The sequence below is a fragment of the Centruroides sculpturatus genome, unplaced genomic scaffold, assembly GCF_000671375.1.
Source record: "Centruroides sculpturatus isolate CEXI.00-Female unplaced genomic scaffold, Cexi_2.0 scaffold67, whole genome shotgun sequence".
NCBI lineage: Eukaryota > Metazoa > Arthropoda > Arachnida > Scorpiones > Buthidae > Centruroides > Centruroides sculpturatus.
The window spans coordinates 1,040,002-1,065,030 of NW_019384305.1; the positions used below are offsets into that span (position 1 = coordinate 1,040,002).

Sequence of the window (25,029 nt, forward strand, 5' to 3'; positions counted from 1 at the left end):
GTCCTGACCTTATGTTTATAAACCCTGGTCGATTTCCGTTTCTATTTTTCTATGTTTAACGTATATTTTTTAAACGTGTTTTTAGCACAGTTTTTAAATTAAATTAAATTCTATTATGTTTTAGTAAGTCATTTTAATTTATTGTTTTTTTTTCCCACAGACTTGCACATAACAGACGATCACATAACAGTTATAATAATGTTATATGAGAGTATCTATATATAAAAATTATAAAAATTTACGTTTTTTTATAATTTAACATGTGATATCTACGTTTATACAGCAATAAAAATTAATATCTTTTTTCGAATATGATTTTTTATAGTCGATATTTCATTTAATCCTTATCCTGCGGCAAATTAAGAGTAGAACTGCAAACAATATTAATATGCGTATTATTGTATTCTTTGAAGATTATATCGTTCTTCTCAGAAATAAATTCGTTTGAAGTAGACTTTTCTCTATTTCTTCCAAAAATAATTGATTGTAAAGCGAGAAATGGCGATTCGGTAACGAGAGAAATCACAAATGCCCAAACAAAGGATAAAACAATATGGCCTATTACCATATACATCTGAAAATATAAAATTTGCCTGTTGTAATTTATATCATTCAATAACTATTTCATAATAGTCTATTTCACTTACCCAAATAAAGTAAGTTGGATAAATTGTATCTCGTCTTTGAGCGTTGTATATCCACAATATTAACGGGTGAATAAGATACGTGCAATAAGAAACTCTACTAAAAGGCGTGAATAATTTACAACTAAGAAATTTACTTACGATTCCTGTTATGGAAGAAATGTCAATTAGTTTATTGCAATTCATATAAAATTTTCCGTAATTTGGAACAAATTTTACCTCCGTAACCGTACACAGACATTATTACAACCCAAGACACGCAGAGAGACCACACAGTTCGATTCGTGGATGCATAAAGAGCCGAGATCCAGGGTGATGGTTTATGACCTAAATTCCAATCTCTTGCAGAAAAGAATACTGCGGCACTACAGACACAAGTGCAGATCCATCCTAATGCTTGAATCCACTAAACATTTTACAAATAAATTAGTTGTATTCGTAAATACTAAATACAGTTTAAATCAAATTGTTTGAAAATTTAAAAAATTGCATTACTTTACTTAATTTTAGTTGAGGCTTCTTGACTAGTAAATAACCAGTTGCTAATCCAATGCAAAATGCTCCAACGTGGGGATATGGTTTGTAATATACTTTTGACCAATCGAGGAATCGATCACTAAAACGAATAATATTTTGCGAAAATTTAAATAAATATAGGCCTATATTATTACTTTTAAAAAATGTAATATTAAAAATCACCTCGAATTTGTATACGATGCGGTTAATGCAGTTGGAGGTAGCTTCATGTAGAGTGTTATAAACGCAGTTACTATCATTGATAGAATCAGTAATATGAAATTGATTATAAGTCCAAGAGTAGACCACCTAATTAGATTTATAGAGAGGAAAGACAGAATTAGTTTTTGATTTATCAATTAATACATAAGTGTAAACTGCGTAATCATTTTTTACCTAATGAGCGGTATTACTACTATTAATGATGCCATGTAAAGTTGTGTATCCGTTGCTAAGTACCAACTGTGATCTAGACACTAAATAAATAAAATTTCTCTATGAAATATTGTAATTATTTATTTAATTTAAAAATACTATTTTTGTGATATTAAATATTAAAATGAATATAATAAGTTATTATAATTGACTTGCATAATTCGAATTGATTNTAAAAATTAATTATAATAAATACGTATCGACATTACATTACATGTTAAGCATAAAGTTTTATAGTGAAATGCAAAATATATATTACACATACTGTATATCATATTTAAAAGAATAATGTGTATCACTGTCCTTTAAATATAATCATTTTTGTAAACATTTGTCTTAATTGTGTACCTCTAATCTTAATACTTTCCATTTGACACATATAGTTAATACGAATTATTAATACTCCAAATATATTTGCTATTTGTTCTATATTTTTTAAATCAATTATTAGACCAATTATTGGAATATTCCTTCTTCCTTTTTGAAGTGAAATAATCAATTCCTTTATTAATAATTTCCAAACATTGGTTTTTGTTTTTGTTTATGACTGGACTCTTTATCCATCTCCCCCCCATTGGGTGACAAGAATTAAGTAGGTCAAATATATCATTTATTTTTAACTTTAATTTCTTCTGTTGAAGGGTAATAAAACAAGTTTTTTAAATTTTCTACATCAAAGTTAATTCCCAATTCTTTATACATTAATGTAGTAGATCCATCACATGTTATTGCAATTAAATGAGCACCAACTGAATATAAATTTCTCTATATATTGTTTTACTAGATTGACTTTAACAGTGTTTTGTATTCCATTAATCAAACAGTAACCAAAGGTGTAAGATTGTTTCGTTTTGCCCGCTGACAAATTCAGGAGAGTTAAATGGCATGAATATTGTAGAAGAGATAAATGGAAACCAGCTGAGAATTTCAGGCTGTATGAGGTTACTGGATTAAACAATGTTAAAAATATAAATTTAAGAAATGTTTATGTGTAATTTAACTAAATTTTTTAGATACAATTTGAGCGAATGGAAGAAAATTATTGAAATGGAATGCAATTCCCACCCTTTTTGAAACCTACTTAAAGCTTTTAATTATGTGTCAAGAGTAACTTCTAAATGAAAAAATACTGTATTTAAAATTATAAAAGGAATTCTGTGGCTCGAACTCGAAGGAACCTGCAATTTGCAGAAGATAGATAGCGTGAAATGTATGGAACTGCAGAACCAAAATGGCGACTCCATACGGAACATTGGTGTCCTGACCTTATGTTTATAAACCCTGGTCGATTTCCGTTTCTATTTTTCTATGTTTAACGTATATTTTTTAAACGTGTTTTTAGCACAGTTTTTAAATTAAATTAAATTCTATTATGTTTTAGTAAGTCATTTTAATTTATTGTTTTTTTTTCCCACAGACTTGCACATAACAGACGATCACATAACAGTTATAATAATGTTATATGAGAGTATCTATATATAAAAATTATAAAAATTTACGTTTTTTTATAATTTAACATGTGATATCTACGTTTATACAGCAATAAAAATTAATATCTTTTTTCGAATATGATTTTTTATAGTCGATATTTCATTTAATCCTTATCCTGCGGCAAATTAAGAGTAGAACTGCAAACAATATTAATATGCGTATTATTGTATTCTTTGAAGATTATATCGTTCTTCTCAGAAATAAATTCGTTTGAAGTAGACTTTTCTCTATTTCTTCCAAAAATAATTGATTGTAAAGCGAGAAATGGCGATTCGGTAACGAGAGAAATCACAAATGCCCAAACAAAGGATAAAACAATATGGCCTATTACCATATACATCTGAAAATATAAAATTTGTCTGTTGTAATTAATATCGTTCAATAACTATTTCGTAATAGTCTATTTCACTTACCCAAATAAAGTAAGTTGGATAAATTGTATCTCGTCTTTGAGCGTTGTATATCCACAATATTAACGGGTGAATAAGATACGTGCAATAAGAAACTCTACTAAAAGGCGTGAATAATTTACAACTAAGAAATTTACTTACGATTCCTGTTATGGAAGAAATGTCAATTAGTTTATTGCAATTCATATAAAATTTTCCGTAATTTGGAACAAATTTTACCTCCGTAACCGTACACAGACATTATTACAACCCAAGACACGCAGAGAGACCACACAGTTCGATTCGTGGATGCATAAAGAGCCGAGATCCAGGGTGATGGTTTATGACCTAAATTCCAATCTCTTGCAGAAAAGAATACTGCGGCACTACAGACACAAGTGCAGATCCATCCTAATGCTTGAATCCACTAAACATTTTACAAATAAATTAGTTGTATTCGTAAATACTAAATACAGTTTAAATCAAATTGTTTGAAAATTTAAAAAATTGCATTACTTTACTTAATTTTAATTGAGGCTTCTTGACTAGTAAATAACCAGTTGCTAATCCAATGCAAAATGCTCCAACGTGGGGATATGGTTTGTAATATACTTTTGACCAATCGAGGAATCGATCACTAAAACGAATAATATTTTGCGAAAATTTAAATAAATATAGGCCTATATTATTACTTTTAAAAAATGTAATATTAAAAATCACCTCGAATTTGTATACGATGCGGTTAATGCAGTTGGAGGTAGCTTCATGTAGAGTGTTATAAACGCAGTTACTATCATTGATAGAATCAATAATGTGAAATTAATTACAAGTCCAAGAGTAGACCACCTAATTGTATTTATAGAGAGGAAAGACAGAATTAGTTTTTGATTTATCAATTAAATAATACATAATTGTAAACTGCGTAATTATTTTTTTACCTAATGAGCGGTATTACTACTATTAATGATGCCATGTAAAGTTGTGTATCCGTTGCTAAGTACCAACTGTGATCTAGACACTAAATAAATAAAATTTCTCTATGAAATATTGTAATTATTTATTTAATTTAAAAATACTATTTTTGTGATATTAAATATTAAAATGAATATAATAAGTTATTATAATTGACTTGCATAATTCGAATTGATTATAAAGGGAAGTAAAATAATGCAGAATGGAGATTATTTAATTTAGGCACAATTCACCAGCACTTTAATTTATTAATGTGAGTGTATAACCCATATTAATAAAATATGGGCATGTTGCGGGGTTTGTAATAAAACGTGGGTGAGGCATGTCTATGAAAGAACACGGATTAACAATGAGTGAATCCAAATTTAGTAATAGCATGTGTTTTTATAGTTGAGCCGTTTTTCCATTAGTTCTCAATTTTACTAAAGGCATACAACGTAAATACATTCTTCTAAAGATTAACTCATAAATTATGTATTTTTTATAATTCACTTTGAACATGTTTCCCAATTATACCAAGGATAATGATTCTGTTTCACACTTTTTGTGTGCTCAAGGATGCCGCTCAAGGAAAACTTCAACTATATCCTTAGATTAAACAAATCTGTAGATTATATCACTAAAATGATTCAATAATGAAAACGGTTTTTATTTTTATTTTAAAACTGTCAGTCTTTGCAATTAAATGCATACAGAATTCTTTTAGATATTGCTCTTTCTATATAAAATATACAAGTATAAATAATATAGTAGCGTTATATTGTTACGACAAATATATATTTATAACTCGGCCTTGTTTAAATTATCTAAATTTCAAGATTATATTTTAAAAATTCGATTTGAATAATTATTTATTAGTTTAATTCAAGTTCTAAGAAGGCCAGATTTAATCATACATTTTTGTTTTTAATGTTTAAATAGAAAATAATTATAATATGGAAAGCAATACTTTAACATAAGATAAAAAGAATTCTAAGTTAAATAAATGTTTAAAATTAATGAAAAAATTATCCTGAATTCAATTATATATTTGGATACGTAATCAAGAAGGACATAAGGTTACAGATTTAAAATAATTTGAATTGTTAATGCATTATGATTTATATATTGTCACCTTCCTGTATTAAATTTGTGGTTAATTCAGAATCAGTGGAGAGACACTCAGATGAAAACATATTAAACTGGTTAAGGTATCTTCCTTTAATCTGTGAATTAATGTACAAAAGTCTTTACATAGCAGTAGGACGAACGTCCGCACGTGTCGACAGACAGTAGTTCTAACAAAGGAACAGGTTAAGACAAAGGGTCATAAAACCTTTTGTTTGGTTATTGGGTAGGTCCCTCTAGTGGGTCAAATTGGTATGCGTCGAGAGTATCGACACCTCCCCTCAATTTGATATCACGGTGAACCTTCTATGGGTCCGATACCCATGTTGGCGACGCACGACCGGTGNACTCACGTGTAAAAAAGGTTCCGCTGTCGGGTTTGCTGGATCTCGGTTGATTTTCTTGTTTCTTCTTTTTACGACAATCTCGTTCTCTGTGGCCAGGTTTTTTGCAAAAATTACATCGCAGTTTCGATCCTTGATAACGGACGGTAAGCGCATCATTATTTTGCGATTCGCGGGAAGATCGTCCTTCGTATTCCTCAAAGATCTTAACTTTTAGGGTTTCGAGCTTCGGAAGGTCGTCTCTCGTTTCTATCGCAGTGCGAAATGTATTGAAACTGTTGGGTAAGCTGTATAGCAACAACACTGAGAGAAGTTCCTCGTTCACTATGATTCCCAAATCGGCTAGCTTATCAGCAGTGTCCAGGAATTTGGCGATGTGATCGTGCAGATCTCCTCCTTCATGTAGTTTCGTGAGAATTAAGGTCTTTATTAAGGAGGCCTTCTTCGCTGGTCCTTGAGACTGGTAAATCGATTTGAGTTTGTCCCAAATTTCTTTCGATGTGCTGCAGTTTCGTATATGTTTTAGCTCGGGCGGACTTAACATTAATATCAGACTCGATCTTGCTTTACGGTCGTTTTTTGTCCAGGCATCGTGTTCTAATCGAGACTCGGGATTACTGGCGATTATGGTGGGACAAGGTACCGCTCCGTTAGCGTATTCCCACACGCCATCTCTTTCGAGTAAGGCTTCAGCTTGAAGACTCCAAGTATCGTAATTTTCTCGATTTAATAACTCGATTTTGAATGAATTCATCATTGCGGATGCGAGGATCGATAGACCAAATAATAAAAGGCAAAAGATACGAACCAAGATGTAGAACTAGTTGAACGAAGATCTAGTTGTTCAGTTCAATTTCCTTGTAGTGTTAGTGTCTGGGCCCATAACCTGTGGTTAATTCAGAATCAGTGGAGAGACACTCAGATGAAAACATATTAAACTGGTTAAGGTATCTTCCTTTAATCTGTGAATTAATGTACAAAAGTCTTTACATAGCAGTAGGACGAACGTCCGCACGTGTCGACAGACAGTAGTTCTAACAAAGGAACAGGTTAAGACAAAGGGTCATAAAACCTTTTGTTTGGTTATTGGGTAGGTCCCTCTAGTGGGTCAAATTGGTATGCGTCGAGAGTATCGACAAAATTGAATGGCCTTACCCCGTTATGACTTTCGATAAAGTTATTAATAAATAATAAATTTCTCCACCATCCTTTACGGCATTTTTCGACTTCCGGATCAAGAGTTAAGTTCCAGACAGGTCCATCACCCAACAATGGTAAAACGAATAAAATTCCAATAACCACAGCGTACGTTGGTGTTAATCTGAAATATTGTTAAACCATTATATAAAAGTTTATTAAATTAATATCTTCTATATTATATTTTATGAAATTTAATAAATGATTTACCTGAAAAATCGATAGATGATGAAAACAGGAATATTAAACTTCTTTTTATGCTTTTTAACAAGAGTTATTGTGTTATAAGACACTAAGAAACCACTAAAATTTAAATTAAAAAAATTAAATGCCTTTATTTGTACATAAAATTTTTAACAAATAAATAGAATAATAAATTTTTACCTGATAAAGAAAAATGTATCCACCGAAAGTGTCCCATTGGCTACAAATTGATAAAAATAATCTTTAAAGAATTCTTTATAAATGAGTGCACCAGCTAAAAGAGGATAAAATATTAAATTAAAACGTGAAAAATATATATTTTCTACATATATTGAAATTATAAATTTGGTGTTAAAGAGTTAATTAAGAAGAAATAACTTACCTATAGACTGTGTGTCTACATACAAATGAGAATGGCAATAAATAATCCACGATATAGAAATGACTCTTAAACCATGAAGAACAGTTAACGTATCAGAAGATTTCTTACTAGAAAATAATTTCTGCACATTTGTATATAACGAGAAGCATAAAAATATTTTTTTCGTCAAACCTTACGTAAAAGAATGAATTTTTAACATTTAATAAAACGTTACTTAATACAGTAGAGTCCCGAAAACTCGGCCTAATGTGGACCAAAGGATGGCCGAGTTTGTGAAAATGCCGGGTTATCGGGAATGCGGTTAATTAAAAAAATAAGTATGAGTGTTTCCTCAGAAAATACTGTACTGTACTTGTATGTACTTGAGAATACAACAGAAACAAACTGCCCAAATACCCTTAAACAAGGGAAAAGTACGTCCTTTATGAAGGCATGGAGCCTTTACTACATGAAAATGAAAATTAATGAATACACTGTGTACAGTAATTTACCTGATAAGACAGACCTCATAAAAATACTTTATGAGGCATAAAGCTATCTATAATGAAAATTAATTAACTAAATTTTTTTTGCCCTGCCAGGGTCTGGCCGAGTTACCCGGACTGCCGGGTTTTCGAGACTCTACTGTATAAATTATATTGAAAAAGCAAAACAATAGAATATAATACAGAAAGAAGTGTATACAGTACATACTAGAATTCCGTTTTTTAACGTCATAATTACTTGTACGTCTTTGTAGTAAATCCATAATTGTACCAATTATCAAGAACACAATTAAACTCGAGAAGAAGATGCTAAAATATAAATATTTTATAATTACATTTAAAATGTTAATGTTTAATTAAAGTTCGATTATTTATTTTAATATTTATTTTACATTACAACTTCCTGTTCTGTATTCACAGTAACTGGAGCATCGCTGTCACAATGGCTAACTTTCACGATTCCTTCAATTCCAATGTTATTCAAAACTATATGATATATATATTTTTTCAATTTAAATTAAAATTTTTTTTATTATTGCTAAAAATTACAATAAAAACTTACATTTTTTAAAAACTATTTGAATATCTTTAGAATTGCAAGAAGAGGGAACACATATTCCATTTCTAAAAGTATGTTGGTTAAAAAGGTAAGAATTATTGGCCAAAAAACTCTGTACCTAAACGATATTATAATTTATTATAATAGAAAATAAGTTAATATATAAATTATATGATCTAAATATATATATATATACATACGGAATCTTTGTCGGTAATATTAAGAAAATCGGGAACTGTGTCGTAAGGTGAAATATCCTTTGCTACTGAAGGTGGAGGTAAAATATAATCGAGAATGCAATAACGTGGAGAAAAATTCTTCCAGTCTGTGTTAAAAGCCTTCTTTGTATCGTGAATAACATTTTTACATTCGTAATAAGATCCATAATCTGTTAAACTTCCTACCATGTATCCTGGTGTAATTTTACCCCACGAATCAAACACTAGGAATAGAAATTTTAGTTGATTATTTTATTATTTATATTGTATAATCTGTTAATTGTTATTTTAACTAAACAAATAAATCATGTTCTTAGAAAACAAGAAACAAATTTTTTTATTTATTGGTCTTTGGATGATGATATAACGAAACATCCCCGAAGTTAAGAGCGATGAATAGATTTGAAAGTATATATTACATTATATATGATATATTTCGATTGACTGACAACTTAGAATTGTAATTATCGAAGAGAAGTGTACAATTCTTAAACAAAGAAAGACCCAGGATCAGTAAACATCTAAGGATAATGACCGGAAATCGGAGTGTAATTAAACGACTCGATGGCCTTTCCTGTGTGTTCTTCTGCCCTGTTCAATGAAGACGTCTTCCTCTACTTTGCGGATCCGAAATATCCCACCTCTTTCTAATGATTTTGGCATTCTGTGTGAATGCCAAAATCGAGAATTGTACTTCGTCGGCATTCATCGAACTTGGCAATTAACCGAGGATCTTGTAAGAGTCTTCTTCTCTGATTCATTAGAAGATGGGTTGGATGGTGGTTGTTTGTCAGGCCCGTCTGAGGAATAGACAGAACAATACAAGTTGATAATACTTTCTGTTTAGATAGAATAATATCAAAACGTTCCTCAAGAAAACACAGAATCTTCTGAGGTATTTGAAAAGAAATGTCCTGCGATGCAAAATAGTCGTCCAGTCCAGATGATTTCAATGTTGTTTCGCTTGGAGATCGACGACGTTTATCAGCAGAAGTCATAGCCTTATATAGTATGCACTAGATACTTTTCTCTAAGAATCAAGGGCAAGGATATATGGTCTTAACTCATCAGCTCTTATTCCTAACGCAATACTATGCCAAGTAATATCGCTACATCACAACAATATTACACAAAACTACAATAAAATCATGCATAACATGTATAAGATGAGCGTAGATTAACAGAATAAGTGAAAAATAATAATATAAAAAAAAATTTCTTATTCATGCTGTTGTCCTTCTTATCTTGCGTGTGTAAATTACAAACTTCTTTCGGCAGTATTTAATCGACTGATATCTGAAGGTTTGTTAATGAAGGTCGTTAGAAAAACGAATTAAATAGATTATTTATAGGTGAATTTTAAATAATTTAGTAAAACAAGAGAAAATATATTCAATGTGGATTAGTTTCATAGAAAGAGAATAAAAACGCGTATTTTCCATACAGCAGGAAAGGCCAACAAGTCGATCTCGAAATTATTTTCTGTCCATTGAAGCAATGTTTACAATATTTAAAGTTTTCTTGATTAGTGTTTGCAATAACTTGTATTGTGTCAATTTATATACATAGGAGGAGTGGAAGATGGGATAATGTAACTCAATAGACGGTGTTCTGCCATGGGGTGCCTCCCTGGAGGATCTTCAATGAAAAACTGATCCCCTATTTAAATGTTAAATATGCGTAAAAAATCCCCAGAAAACTCCACAAGGATAGCCCATTTATCGGGCGCGAATCCATCACCAACTCTATCAGCTTCTTTAATTAAATATAGTGAACAGCATGAGTTAAAGATAAAATTATACTGCTATTAATTTAAAGACTTAATTATCACGAAATGCAGCAATGGTATGAATGAATATAAACGAAAGTGAGTGTAACGTGATTATTAATAACTGTATATGTGTTACTTTTCCAGCTATCTACAGAGGGAAAGTATGGCTAACAGTGAAAAAAAATGACCCATTAAGAGTTTTACTTTTATGGACTGGGTGACCTTGAATCGTCGAGAAATGCAAACCAGTTCCGGTTTCTTTCTAAATATGAATGATGTGTATGTGTGTTTTTATATTGGAGAAATAATTCTTTTAGCGACTTTCAAGCTTAATAACTACAATGCCTTTTATCAAAAATTTCTGAAATTTTATTAAAACAAATAAAAAATGCCGGAAAAGTTCACCAACTTTGCCTATTGATGAATCGATAGACATATGTAACACAGCCTACGTATTTATTATTATTTTTTTCTTTTATTGTTTGATGAATTTACAGCTAAATAATTTATTTATTTCTATATTTTCTTAAATTATACAAATAAATTTTTATTATTTATTGATAGATTAATACTTTACAAAGTGACATACTTTATCAAGATCATATATGAAAGTTGCTTTATATTAGAACAATCAACAAATATAGTTTATCATATTAAATAATATTAATATATTTGATTACCGAATACAAATAAATTAATTTAAGTATGTGAATAAGCATAATTATCTATCAAATTTACTTTATACAAAGTGAGGCAGTTAATTAGAACAAGTAGTACATAAGTTATAGTGTTAATTAAACAGATAAACTAACAAAACAATCTTTATTATAGAAACTTTAATTATTATTAATAATTATAATAATAATAATAATTATTATTATTATTTAATTAAATTGCTTTAATGTCGTTTTTTTTCTTATTAATACGTAACGGAAGAAGACATCAAATATGAGATAAAAGAAAATATTAAATTTGAAATAGAAACAGAGAAACAAAATAGTATTACAGTAGAGCGTCGTTTATCCGAAAGCTGGTTATCCGAAACGTCCGTTATCCGAAAGCATTCCAGTCGGCAAATTTAAATTTTCGCTAGTGCTGTGGCGCTGCAGTCTTCGGCTATTTCTCGGGCTACTCAAATATTTTACGTTTTTGATACTAAATTAACATCTGAAGTATAATTTTTTATTGTTTTTATATTTTTCAATATTTTTTGTTTTGTTGTNTAGAATCAATCTAATACCGGAAAAAGTACATACAACAATAAGCCATTTATGTTATAGAAATCATGAAAATTACGATATACTAGAAGAAAAAGGAGTTGTATATTCATTTAATTGTAGTTGTAAACCAGAAAAAATATATATAGGAGAAACGAAAAGGAAACTAAAAATAAGAATAAATGAACACATCCGAGCAATCAAGAGAAATTATGCAAATTCAGTAGTCGCAGAGCATTGTAATAATACAGGTTGTGAAATAGTATTGAATTCCATAAAAATAAAGAAAAACGAAAAGAATAATTATAAAAGACAACTTTATGAACATATTTATATAATCAGACAAAATAATAGAATAAACAGCAATAATGGCAGAGAAATCCACCAATTATGGCAAAGTTTCATAGACAAAGGGGTGATCCAAAAGATAAAAAGAACGATGGAAAGAAATGGAAACGAGGTGTGAGGCAAACAGAAAGAGAACAAATGTATAAAATTAAGATGATGTTAATAGAATTTGATTTAATACAGGTTTAAAATAATAGTAATTGTGATCTTGTTGATAAAACTTGAATATCCAGTGGAGCAAAAAATTAAGGAAAATTGTAAGAATTTTATTGAATATTTTTGTCGTAAATTTTAATAAAAATTTTTATTGTTTTATAGAACATATATAAATACCTGCTGAGGAGGGACGAATATGTCCGAAACGCAAAATTGTGTATGTGTCCAGATATACGTAATAAAATAAAAATTGTTTTCTGTTAATCTTTGTAATATTATTTATAAAACCAGTATAATAAGTCCTGATAATAGAAGATACGAATTTATAGTCGAAAATTTACATATTAATTATTATTATTATTATTATTATAATTATTAACATNTATTATATTAAATAATAATTATTATAATATAATTAATTTATATAAAATCTAAAGTAAACGAAATATTTTTATATAATTTTTATACTCACTTTTAAAAGCCCAAACTTTATTATTTTGTAAGTCGTATAGAAACTGTTTAAAAGATTCTTTACATTCTTGCTTAATATTTAATTCTTTTTCTAATCTCTTTAGTCTGGGTTTTAAGAATTTTGCGAGGAATTTCGTGAAATATCTCAAGTTCTCTAAAGTATTTAACCACATTTCTTTCACTTCTTCGTCATTTTTTATTATTTCCTCCGATGTAACTTCCGATATTAAGAAAGTTTGAGTAAATAAAAGTAACCAAATAAGAACTAACTTGAGAGCAATAGTCATGATTGTGTTTCCATTCGTTTTAAACAAATTAAAAACAACGCAATGAGAAACATCTATACTTTTATACTTCTTCATAAAAAAAATAACTGGCACGACGACAAGAACATGAGAACAGAGGGGGGAAAAACTCTGTACCCCTCCCTCTTATCGGCTTATCTGTCAGTGAATGGCTTATGTAGTAAACTAGTTGGAAAGGTAGCAAGGTCGAAACAAGGTGTCGGCCGTACTCGAGGATGACACATAATTAAACATTAGAATATTATAAGCTATAAAATTATACATACTGGTCGATAGATCTTCTAAGTTCTGGACCTTTCTCGGTCCCAAAATCATTTAAGTTAAACTAACCTTAATCTAGCTTATAACCGAGAGAGACCTGAGAGAGAGAGAGTTTACAAATGGTCTAAAATAATACCTCTGGGTTCCCGCTCTCGTTGTACAGGAAAAAACGTTCCTGGATCGGCGGAGTTTACCAGTAAGTAGTCTTCTTTCTATTCAGGTCAGGATCATCGAGAGAGAGACGGCGATTATGGAGGGGAGGCAAGGGTAGCGACGGACGGAATGGCGGTATGGATCTGGTGTCCCGGGTGATGTCCGCAGTTGATGTACTGTACGCCCGGAAGACTGTATCCAAGCCCTTTTTATACCCAAATAGGAAGTGTGTGGATGGGTTCGGTTCGGACTCCTTTCGTTCGTTTGATCTTTTGATATTTTCCTACAACGTCGTAGAAAGAATTCTTAATCATTATTATTTCTAATTATTCTCTTTGTTTTTCCACTTTCCCCTTTGGATGTAACAGAGTGTTTTCACCTAACGCGATTTACTTGAATCATTTTCGTTTTGTCTTGGAGGAAAAGTTCTTTTACAAAATTCGACGTTAAATAATAAGTAAATATGCTTAAGAGATTAAAAAAAAGTTAAGTATATAAATAAATAATATTATTTAAGAGTTAAAAAACATTATTTCTCAATCAACTACTCGCGATTTGTTGTCCTACTACAGTTGTCTTACGCTGTTAGATGCAAACTTCACGGATCCTTCAATCAGTCCTTTTCGAAGGTCTCTTTGGTTGTTCTCCATATACGTAAACCTTAGTCATCACAGGAGAGACAAAACAGGGATTTGTCACTAAAGAGAACATTATTTCAGTCGTCTTGTTCCATATGAGCCTCTCTCTGCACCATTTGACACTCGAATGTCGTTGCTTTTTCGTTAGAGATGGCTTCGTCTTGAGAACAAGGAAGTTGAAGTGCAAGTCCTGCAATCTTCGGCGTGTGGTTCGGCTACTAACATTCATTCCAGTTGCTCTCAATTGTGCATGCAAGTGTTTAATGCTCTTAAAGCGGTTTTGCACGACAATCCTTCTCAAGTTTCTCTCATCCCTCTCAGTCGTTACTCGTTTACATCCACGTTTCTGGCGTTTATTAGTTAAGACTTGAACACGGTTTTGTTTTTTCGGTACTCTAGAGACTGTTGGCTGCGAGCATTTTACATAATTCGCAATTTCTTTCTGTGTTCTTCCTATTTTGTAGGCCTACAAGGCTATGATAATATTTTTAGTTCTGTCACTGATGTCGCGCTTACGCCCCATGTTGTACTGTTATACTGATCTTCCCAGCAATAAGAAAATTTGCATTACAATTTAGTTTTTTTTTATGGCTATTTGTTTGGTTTGTTTTATTGTTAATTGATATCAGTGTTAATATTTAATTATAATCCATGGGCGCTTTGTCTGACGTGGACGTCATGTCATGTATTTGTCATGGGCGTTTCCTGATTGATGCGATCTATTTGTAAAATACTCCCAAAAATTAATTAAATAATTAAATTAAACTTTATTGGGGTAATATTACGAAACAAATGGAANCCAGGAGTTGCAATTTGTCACAGAGTATTAGGTGCCAAAATCACGCGCGCATAAAAAAAACCAGACTTGTAGGTAGTCAGGGGACCGAGAACCGAGGCAAAATAAAATACAAAATGGCGACACTCTCTACAAACAGCCAGTAGTGCGAGATTTATTCTATATATAAAAGTTAAAATAATTTATTATTATTTTTTACGTTTATATTTTTGAGTTTCTATTATATTTTTCCTGTTTAAACACTTACTTCAGGTGGTAATTTTGCTCTAGGCCAAAAGTTCTTAACCAGAGAAGTCCGTGAGCTTAGATTGAAAAAATTAACTCATTATCTTTATTCTCCATAACCTCTTACCGAAATTTAACATTTTATTCACTTATGAACGTATACAATAAATGAGGTAGTATTAATTGTATATGTGGTCATCAATAAAAACAATAGCTATTTTTATATCATATTACAGTTGTTGCATTTCTCGAAAATTGGCATGAAAACTGAGCCATGGAATCCTTTTCTTTTTGTATAAACTGTACCTGAGATGCTGACTTAACAAAAGAGGAACTTATTGATCTTAAGACAAAAAACTTACTACCGTTGTTACCATTTGCAACAATATAACTTTGAGGATCGAGAACGAAAAAGGTCAAGAACCTCCTACTGTAGGTTATAGATTCGAAACGGAATTACACCTAAATACATATGTATTTAGGTGTAATTCCGTTTTCAATTTATGCTAGAACGAACGGGGTTCTAGAACCAATGACGTTCGTTCTAGCAGACTTCACCGTTCTACTCCTACAACGATGCAGCGAGTTCTGTGTGTTACGATTAGGTCTAGAGCAAAGACAGGAAGCTGTGCTGTCAGACTGCTCATTCTCAGTGTTAACGACGTAAAGATATGTCCTTCTGTATAGTTAAGGTGTTTAAACACAGAGTTAAAAGAGTCTATTGTAAGACATTTATATCAGGATATTGCTTAAAAACGGTTGTCAACGCTGTTCATTCCCACACTTCAACTCATTTAGTGTAGTTCTCGAAACAGTATAAAAACGAGCTACGTGAATACGAATGGCACCGAACTGTACAACGTTTCGTGATGTAAAACTGTTCATATATTGTTTTTCCTTGTAACAACTCTGTGTATAATACATATCAAGGACGCTATTGTATACAAGGTCGCTATTATTTTATTTTTAAACCGAAGTGTTACACGTGGCATGGTCAAAGAGATAGAGTTAAATAAGCTACACGACAAGTACACGTGGCGTTTGTGATAACTGTATTGTTTATCTTCGATTTTACAGACTTCGAAATAATAAATTTCGGAAACAAAGGACCAAATTCGATGTTTCCAGGTAACTATCGAAATAGAATTAGAATGTTTGATTATTCCGTTTTATACGAATTCCATGTTGTACGAGTCACTTAGATTTTACAAATACTGTAGTTAGTCTAGTGTTATTTATTACGTCTTTCTTCATTACTCGAAATTAACAGAGACCAAGATTAAAACAGTTCACTTCATTTCTCCTATTTAACAATAACTAATTTATAAATCGAACAAATTTACATAAAATTATCTGTGTTTACAACAATAAACACCGTCCTAGATGGAAAACACTAATTAAAATTTTTATTAATTCATTAAAATCGTATTTATTAAAGCTACTTGTAATCTCTGGTTATGCGTTAATATGGCCAATCCCTGTATGTATGGATGTCAGTGTACGTGTTGTCTGGGTGGGTGGGTGTTTGGGACGATTTTGTTCATCCAGTTTGAAGCTTAATAACTTCTGTGCTTTTCGTCGAAATTTTACGAAATTTAGCAGGGAGATTTGCTTATTAAAGAGATTTAGGCTATTAAATTTCGGTAGTTAAAGGTCGAAGGGGTGTGAAGATATAGACTATAGAGGGTCAGGTATTATATCTCGAGTAGGGTCGAACTTAATGATGATTTTACTTGGCATTTACAATTTTTTAATAAACTTCTTTGCCATTTTATAATAATTAATTATATAAATGCGAGTTAATAAAATACAATAACTAATTATTTAAAATTACTGTACTGTATTTGTACTAATAACTCATTCAATATGGTCAATTTACAATATGCATGCAAGTTATATGCGGAGCTTTAGGAACTGTAGCTGTTTATCATTTTTCATTTAAATTTACAATTATTTTTCATATTTGAATTACGACAGGAATCCCAGAACAAAATTTGGTTGTAAAGAAAAAACTACCTTTACATAAAACATATACAGTGTATGGGGCCGTCTATTAATTATTGTGAGATCCAGCCTGGGCTACAGGGTAGTTTGTTACGCCTGTATCACCTAATAGGCAACCGGTCGGTGAGACCAGTCTCAGTCGTCCAAAGAACGGCCTTTCCCAGACTTAGGGAAACGAGTGTGGAGGGTCTTACAGTTAATATTTTAAGCGGAAATTGGTGATAGCGAATTCACCTCCTTCCTTATGTCAGGGTCCCGACACCAGTTTATCTACTTTGCGTAACGCGGATAAACACGCGTGAAATTTATACCGTAGATCTGATTCAGGAAATAATAATACAGAGACATCTCTTAACAAAGTATATAAAATTTAATAAACAAATAAACAATATTAATACAGAATAAGAAATAATCAATTAATTCAAACGGTCAATCAAATAACGAATAATCAAATCAATCGCGACAGGAGGAAATCTATTCCTAATCTATACCGAGTCGAGAGAGAGTAGTATTCTCAATCTATACATTTACGAGAGAGAGAGCTCACAATTTAGTCTTAAACATACGACCTGTTTACTTGGCAGTGTCGTCTTCTTATTCGTGAAGGTACTTCATTGATAACTTAGGAGTAGCTTGTTAGAGGATAAAGTAGCTTGTTAGAGGATGATGGTCTGCTGGCATATCTGTGTGGAGTCCTTTCATTCTCCGATCTACAGACGAACTCTTAAGGGCGTTGGCCTTAGAGAACAATTGAATGGAGTCTTGTCACTTTCAGAACTGTCGACGAACTCCTAAGGGCGGTGTGGAGCCAATATGGGAGACGTCTCTCCTCTATGAGATTTTCTGACGAACTCCCCGAATTCGGTTGAACTTCGCATATATTGTATCTTCTGATTTACGACCAATTATCAGTCGAGGTTTTATCCACGTGAACGGATGGGAAGGGTGAAGAACGGAGGGGTAAACAGTTTCCATCGAAGCGAGATTTTTAGCAGATAAGGGAAAAACAGAGAATGCTCATACTTCCGTCAAAGGAAGTGACTCTCCTAGCTGTTTTCCCACGCTAAAAAACGTTATTTTTCCATAAAAATAAAAGAATATTTTTCGGGAAAGATTTTACTTTCCTTTTAAATTATTATTTTAGACCCGGGGGGCTATTCGGATCTCACATTATGTATTCAGTTTAAGTGAAGGTTGAAACCAGAACTGCATATTTAAAAATAAATTATTTTCAAGGTCCAACATGGCAGTAAAACTTACAGGGAGCTATGAGGTAGTCTTAGCCAGTAGTGTCCATATGCGATATATTTAATATCTTTTCACTTTCATCATGTAAACTTATGCTACTTATATAAAATCGCACTGCCTGATGTGTTACCAGCTTAGAGGTATGAAGGAGTACATGCCAGGAGTTGCAATTTGTCACAGAGTATTAGGTGCCAAAATCACGCGCGCATAAAAAAAACCAGACTTGTAGGTAGTCAGGGGACCGAGAACCGAGTCAAAATAAGATACAAAATGGCACACTCTCTACAAACAGTCAGTAGTGCGAGATTTGCAAATGTGATAAATTCTCATAAGAAACAGGACAAAGCTTGGTACTTTATTCGATGAATCCTGAATCACATAGAGTTAAAAACACTCAGATACATTTAAGCACCTGCTCAAGCTATAATTTGCTATCGCGACACAAACAGAAACATCTTAACTCCAGCTAATTAAAAATCCGGATGGCTTACGTGTGTTTTGAAATTAATACAGCAATTTCAAAAACACTAGGGTTAATTTAACAATTGAATCATCAAAGAACAGATTGCTTGCTAAACAAGCGATCAGTAGGAAAAATCTTAGCTGTTCGCTGTATGAACCCGAACCTAAACTAATTAGAGATGCGGTACAAAGAGTTTGCCACCAAAGGTATAAGAAGCGACAAGAAGAGCATAAAGATTGTGCAGTACTGTTAATGGAAATTGAAGAACAGAGTAGCTGTGAAAAAACATTAACTACTGTGTAAATTAGGTAATACAGTAGACCCCCCCATAACACTGTTGATAATACGGAATTATCAAGTGTTATAGGGGGGTCTACTGTAAATGGTTTTTTAAATTTGTAATTATAACAGCATGAATGTACTATGATAAAGTATTTATAATTACAATTTAATCATGAATTTTTCTGGGTTTTTCCCATTCAGACCCAAGTTTTTTTCCATTAAGTTCTTCCCTACTCGAGATATGAGATGTACCTCTCTATTTACCCACCCTCGTCTTTTAACCACCTAAATTCCCTTAATACACAAACCTTTCTTCCAAATTTTTGACGAAAGGCACAGGAGTTATTAAGTCTTAAACAGGATGAACATAATCGCGCCCCCACACACTATAAATATATATACAGAAATAAACCCCCGAATTTTTTTTCATAGAGAATCTTGAGAAGTCGTAATGCGTTGTAATCTATTTTTTTCGCTCAATGAGCATTTTTAGAAAAAAAATTAAAGATTTTAAAGCTCGACATGGAGGAATTTTACGAAAGTGAGTTGGCAACGTTACTCGCTCTTCATCCAATTTGGCTTTTGAACACGTGCGGCTGGATGTAGCGTGCTTGAACTTTTATTGTGTTTACTGTTTATGATAATATACAGTTTATCCTTCGAGATTCATAGAAGAATTTGCAGTTTACCATGTAAGTATAAATAAAACATTATTCGTTATAGTATATTATATAGAAAAATAATAATAATTTAATATATCCATCGAAAATAAGGGGTTCGTAAGAGTGCTGTTTTAGGTTCACGTATAAATGTAGTGTTACAATGCAGAGTTACAAGTCATATTGTTTAAAATTTATTTAAAAACCCAAAGAATATTTATAAAATGTTAAAATAAGTTGAAAATATATATTTAAAAAAAAAGAAGATTTTTCTTAATACAATAAAATGTTTTTAATACATTATATTAATGCTGTACTTAATCACCAACATTCCTGGCATGTCCATTTTGAAAATATTCTTTTACAAATTTTCCTTTTTCATTATTTACATGACTTATATTAATCTTCGTGTGTCTTTTAAATAAAATCTTTTCCATTGAGCAAAAAGGTAATTCGAATAAAACACTAAATATAAATGCTGCAGTGTATGAAAGGACAATATGACTGATGTACCTATATAACTGTATAAAAATATAAATATTTTAGAGAAATTAATTAATAATTGTGGTTAAATTTACCTTAGGTAGCCAAAATGGCGGCTCGTTTCTGATTCGAGCAAACAAAAGAAAGAAAACAGTGGGGATGCACGTTCTAACCTAACCTAACCTAACCTAATAAATTACCATAATTATTACCAACCAAATTATTAGAATAGGTTAGGTTAGAACGTGCGTCCCCACTGTTTCCTTTCTTTTGTTTGCTGGAATCAGAGATGAGCCGCCATTTTGGCTACCTAATGTAAATCTAACCATAATTGTAATAATAATATAATAAAAATGATCAACTTACAATAAAATAATGACTGTAGTAAAATCGTTCACGTGTCAAACCAACAAAACTCCATAGCATGAAAGGATGAAGAAGGAATGCCAAATAAGTTAATCTGCTTAATGGTATTAACATTTTACAACATAGAAATGTGTTTATTATACCTGAAAAATGTATTGTATCTTTTATAATATAACGTAATTTATATAAAAAAAAAATTACAACGTCGATAATACCTGCTTGGCCAGATTCGCATACTATAACTACCCATGCAACAGCGCTAGTCCATGCTGTTCTATGAAGGGCAGCATACAATGCTGAAGTAAAACTTGATGGTAAATTACCTCTATTCCAATCGTATACACCTAACAATACTAACAAAGCACACGATGCAGATAAAAGCCAACCTATCATCAACGTTACCTAAAATTAATGTACAGTATTTATGAAAATATCATTTTTAATTAACGTTTTTTATTCTTAAATTATATATAATCTGTTTACCTTGTTAAAAGAATTAGTTTTATTTGTAAAAAGTTTATAACCTAGCAATAATCCTATACAGTAAGCTCCCATATGGGGATAAACAGTAAAGTATACATCGGATTTCATTTCCATTCTTGCTCTGAAATGTTTTAAAATATCGTTTATTTTAAGAAATTATTTAATTATTTGATCACGAATTGATTTTATTTAAATATATAACTTACTCTCCGTCTGGATGAACGTGCAATTCTGTCGGAGGATAATCATTTATGTAAGTAACAATGCCACTTATTGCTGTACCAATGACAACTAATAACATTATAATGATTTTTCCAAGACGTATTCTTCCACTAAAAATAATAAAATAATTTAAACAAATTTGTAATACGATAGGCCCTATACAAATCTTTACTCGTATCATTCCAACCAGGATTTAAAACCACTTGTATTATATTATAATGTGCCCAGTATGATTGCCTTCAACTTCAACGTTCTTTTCATCATAAAATAATGTGCTCAGTATGATTGACTTCAACATTCTTTGCATGATATTGAAGGAAACTGATTGCATGTTCTTAAAATTAGTCATTTAGACTTTTTTTCTATGGACATAACTCAAGAATAATGTGTATAAAACCAACCTAAAACAGTAAGATTCGCATGCCTTTCGTTCAGTAGACTTTGAAGGTAAGTTTTGAATCATCGCATAGAAGTTGAGAAAAGATAAATAAATATAACTTAATTATCTAAAACTTACCTAAAAGTCGGTATAAAATATAATAGAGAGAGAAAATGGAATTGCATATCAACTGGTAGGAACCAAGAATGTGGTAAACACTATAAAAAGTAGCAAAATGATTAACTTCTATTAAAAATTAAAAAAAAAAAAAAGATAAAATAAAAATATAAATAAACCTGATGGCTTGGAACAATTATATTATTAAGATACATTAAATTGGTCCACCAGTAATTTCGGCAATCTTCTGCTAAAGTTACAATACATTCTTTCCAAGCCGGTCCCGATCCAATTAAAGGTAACAATAAAGTTAAACATATTACAAGCATACAAGAAGGAGTTAATCTGAGGAAAGAATATAAAATAAAGAAAATGTTTAATGTTATTGAATTAAATAAATAAATAAATTAATTAAAATTCTTACCTCCAAAATCGATGAAACAAAAACATAGGAATATTGAATTTTATTTTGTGTATTACATTTTTAAAAGTCATAAAAGAAGTTAATATTCCACTAAAAATTAATTAAATTTATCGAATTATTTTATTTTTTTTTATGATATAAAATTAAATTTATACATTTTAATTATCTTACCTGAGAAAATAAAATGTATCGACAGAAACTGTACCATTAGAAATTACTTGAAACCACAAATCTTTGATACTTTCTCTAAGATATTTGACGTTGCCTAATAAATATATTTTATAATTATATATATAATTTTTTAAATATTAATTACTAAAAATTATATGCGATAAAGTAAACACAAGTAAAGTAAACAAATTCAACTTGTTAAATATGAATTTGTTTATTGTGTTTACAATATTATTGTTTGTTGTTTGAATTAAGTTATGTTATTTATAACTAGCAGGTAGGCCCGGCGTTGCTCGGGCAAAAGTAACGATAGCGAAGATATAGATTATTACGTTATAGTCAACCTTACCCGTTTTCACAGAATGCAAAAATTGGATCCCCCGTTTCCAGACTAATTAGAGAATTTTTAGATGGGTCTAAAAATATCTTTAATTTCCTGCAAAAACGAAAACCAACTGCACTTTCTCTTAAAACGTCGCTTTCTCTTAACAATTCCGTTGTTACGTAACACGTCCATTGTTGACACTTCCATTGTTGACACTCCCATTGTTACTTAACACTTCTATTGTTGCTTAACAGTAACAATACTTTTATTGTAACTTAACAGCTTAATCCTGTCCCTCTCCCTCTAGGGGGGGCATTTCGAAAAATCCCTTCTTAGTGTGCGTTTTCGTGACGTACCCTAACTATGCACCAAATTTCAGCTTCCAACTCCTAACCGTTTGGGCTCTGCGCTGATTATTATTATTATCAACTCGATTTAGCACCACAATTTGTTCATCTATGAAACCGGCTCCAAATTAGGCACTAAATCGAAGTACTTTAATGAGATATATACTGTAGTAATGAGATCTACATAAAAATTTGAAATTCGTGTTATTTGACAACAACATTGTTGTTTGTAAGGCATTTAGCAAATTACAGCTACCGAAAAAATCTTTTAGGGGCATATTTATGACGACTATCCAATTCGCGAGTATTCATCAATACTGTGTCGATGTTGACTACTATTCAATTCTTTACCTGTTTAATGCTTCCATTATTTGCAGATCCACTTCAAGATTCATTGGACCTTGAACAGATACTATTGATATATATGTACCAACTTCTAATTTATTGGTAATCCCCTTTATAACATTTCTCTTGCAGCCCAATGCTTTTGCTACCTGCATGATTCTTTCTATTTCTGCATCCCTGTCTATTATATTTTCGCAGTATAAAAAAGCCCTCCTAACTAGTGCTCGAAATACTGCTAATTTATATCTATAAGGATCATTGAAGCTTGCAGGTATATATAGTGGGCTATGTGTTGGTTTAATAAATACACCGGTAGATATACGTCCCTCTCTAAATATAATATTAATTAATGTCCAAAAAATGTACCATATCGTGTATTTTGGTTTATGTATTCTTAGTGTTAAACATCCATAGGAGTAGTGCACTTATTCTAATAAAAAACAAGGGGAGAAAGTCCGTGTAGTGGGTTCTTTCTCTTGCGCCGGGCTAGCAGGTGGGCCCGGCGTTGCTCGGGCAAAAGTAACGATAACTAAGATAAAGATTATTACGTTACAGTCAACCTTACCCGTTTTCACAGAATGCAAAAATTGGGTCCCCTTGTTTCCAGACTAATTATAGAATTTTTAGATGGGTCTAAAAATATGTTCGATTTCCCGCAAAAACGAAAAAAACTGCATCTGCGTATTGCACGTCGCTTTCTCTTAACAATTCCATTGTTACTTAACACTTCCATTGTTACTTAACACTTCCATTGTTACTTAACACTTCCATTGTTACTTAGCACTTCCATTGTTACTTAACACTTCCATTGTTGATGGAAGTGTTAAGCCTTAATCCTGTCCCTCTCCCCCGTGGGGAGGAATTTCGAAAAATCCCTTCTTAGTGTGCGTTCTCCTAACGTACCCTAACTGTGTACCAAATTTCAACTTTCAACTCCTAACCGTTTGGGCTCGTATCCATAATGTATATAGAAGTTTTAATCCTGTCTCTCTCCCCCGGGGGGAATTTCGAAAATCCCTTCTTAGTGTGCGTTTTCATGACGTACCCTATCTGTGTACCAAATTTCAACTTTCAACTCCTAACCGTTTGGGCTCTGCGCTTATTATTATTATTATCATTATCCCGTCTCGATTATATATTAGATGAGTTTAAATTAATATAATCTTTTATTTATCATTGTTTTATTTGTGTATGCTTTGTATACTTGGCATGTTGAGGTACTAAATACAGTACAACATGGAACATGTAGAAATAACAAACTTTAATGACATTAAGTCCTACATTACTGGAGGTACACACGATCTCCCTTATCTCCCCACCCCCGTCGACCTTTAATAATCAAAATTTAATAGCATAAATGCACCTAATACACACAAATCTCTCTTTAAAATTTCAGAAATTTTTTAGGAAAAACACAGGAGTTATTA

The 25,029-nt window shown here is 31.4% G+C and overlaps 1 protein-coding gene across 1 annotated transcript; it reads right to left on the bottom strand.

Annotated features, from left to right (window-relative positions):
- Positions 1-275: 275 nt before the first annotated feature.
- On the bottom strand, positions 276-24,202 carry LOC111618616 (nose resistant to fluoxetine protein 6-like). Its single transcript, XM_023360174.1, has 25 exons — positions 24,168-24,202; positions 22,586-22,679; positions 22,415-22,504; positions 22,170-22,335; positions 22,012-22,091; positions 21,479-21,604; positions 21,273-21,393; positions 21,005-21,191; positions 20,790-20,932; positions 20,260-20,461; positions 12,908-13,246; positions 8,926-9,167; positions 8,729-8,843; positions 8,559-8,652; positions 8,375-8,475; positions 7,682-7,852; positions 7,480-7,573; positions 7,306-7,398; positions 7,054-7,219; positions 4,414-4,493; positions 1,344-1,469; positions 1,140-1,260; positions 864-1,050; positions 648-790; positions 276-574 (listed from the first exon to the last, which is right to left on the bottom strand). The coding sequence occupies exons 3-25, from the start codon at positions 22,483-22,485 to the stop codon at positions 338-340; spliced, it is 3,405 nt and encodes a 1,134-aa protein (XP_023215942.1). The 5' UTR covers positions 22,486-22,504; positions 22,586-22,679; positions 24,168-24,202; the 3' UTR covers positions 276-337.
- Positions 24,203-25,029: the final 827 nt, after the last annotated feature.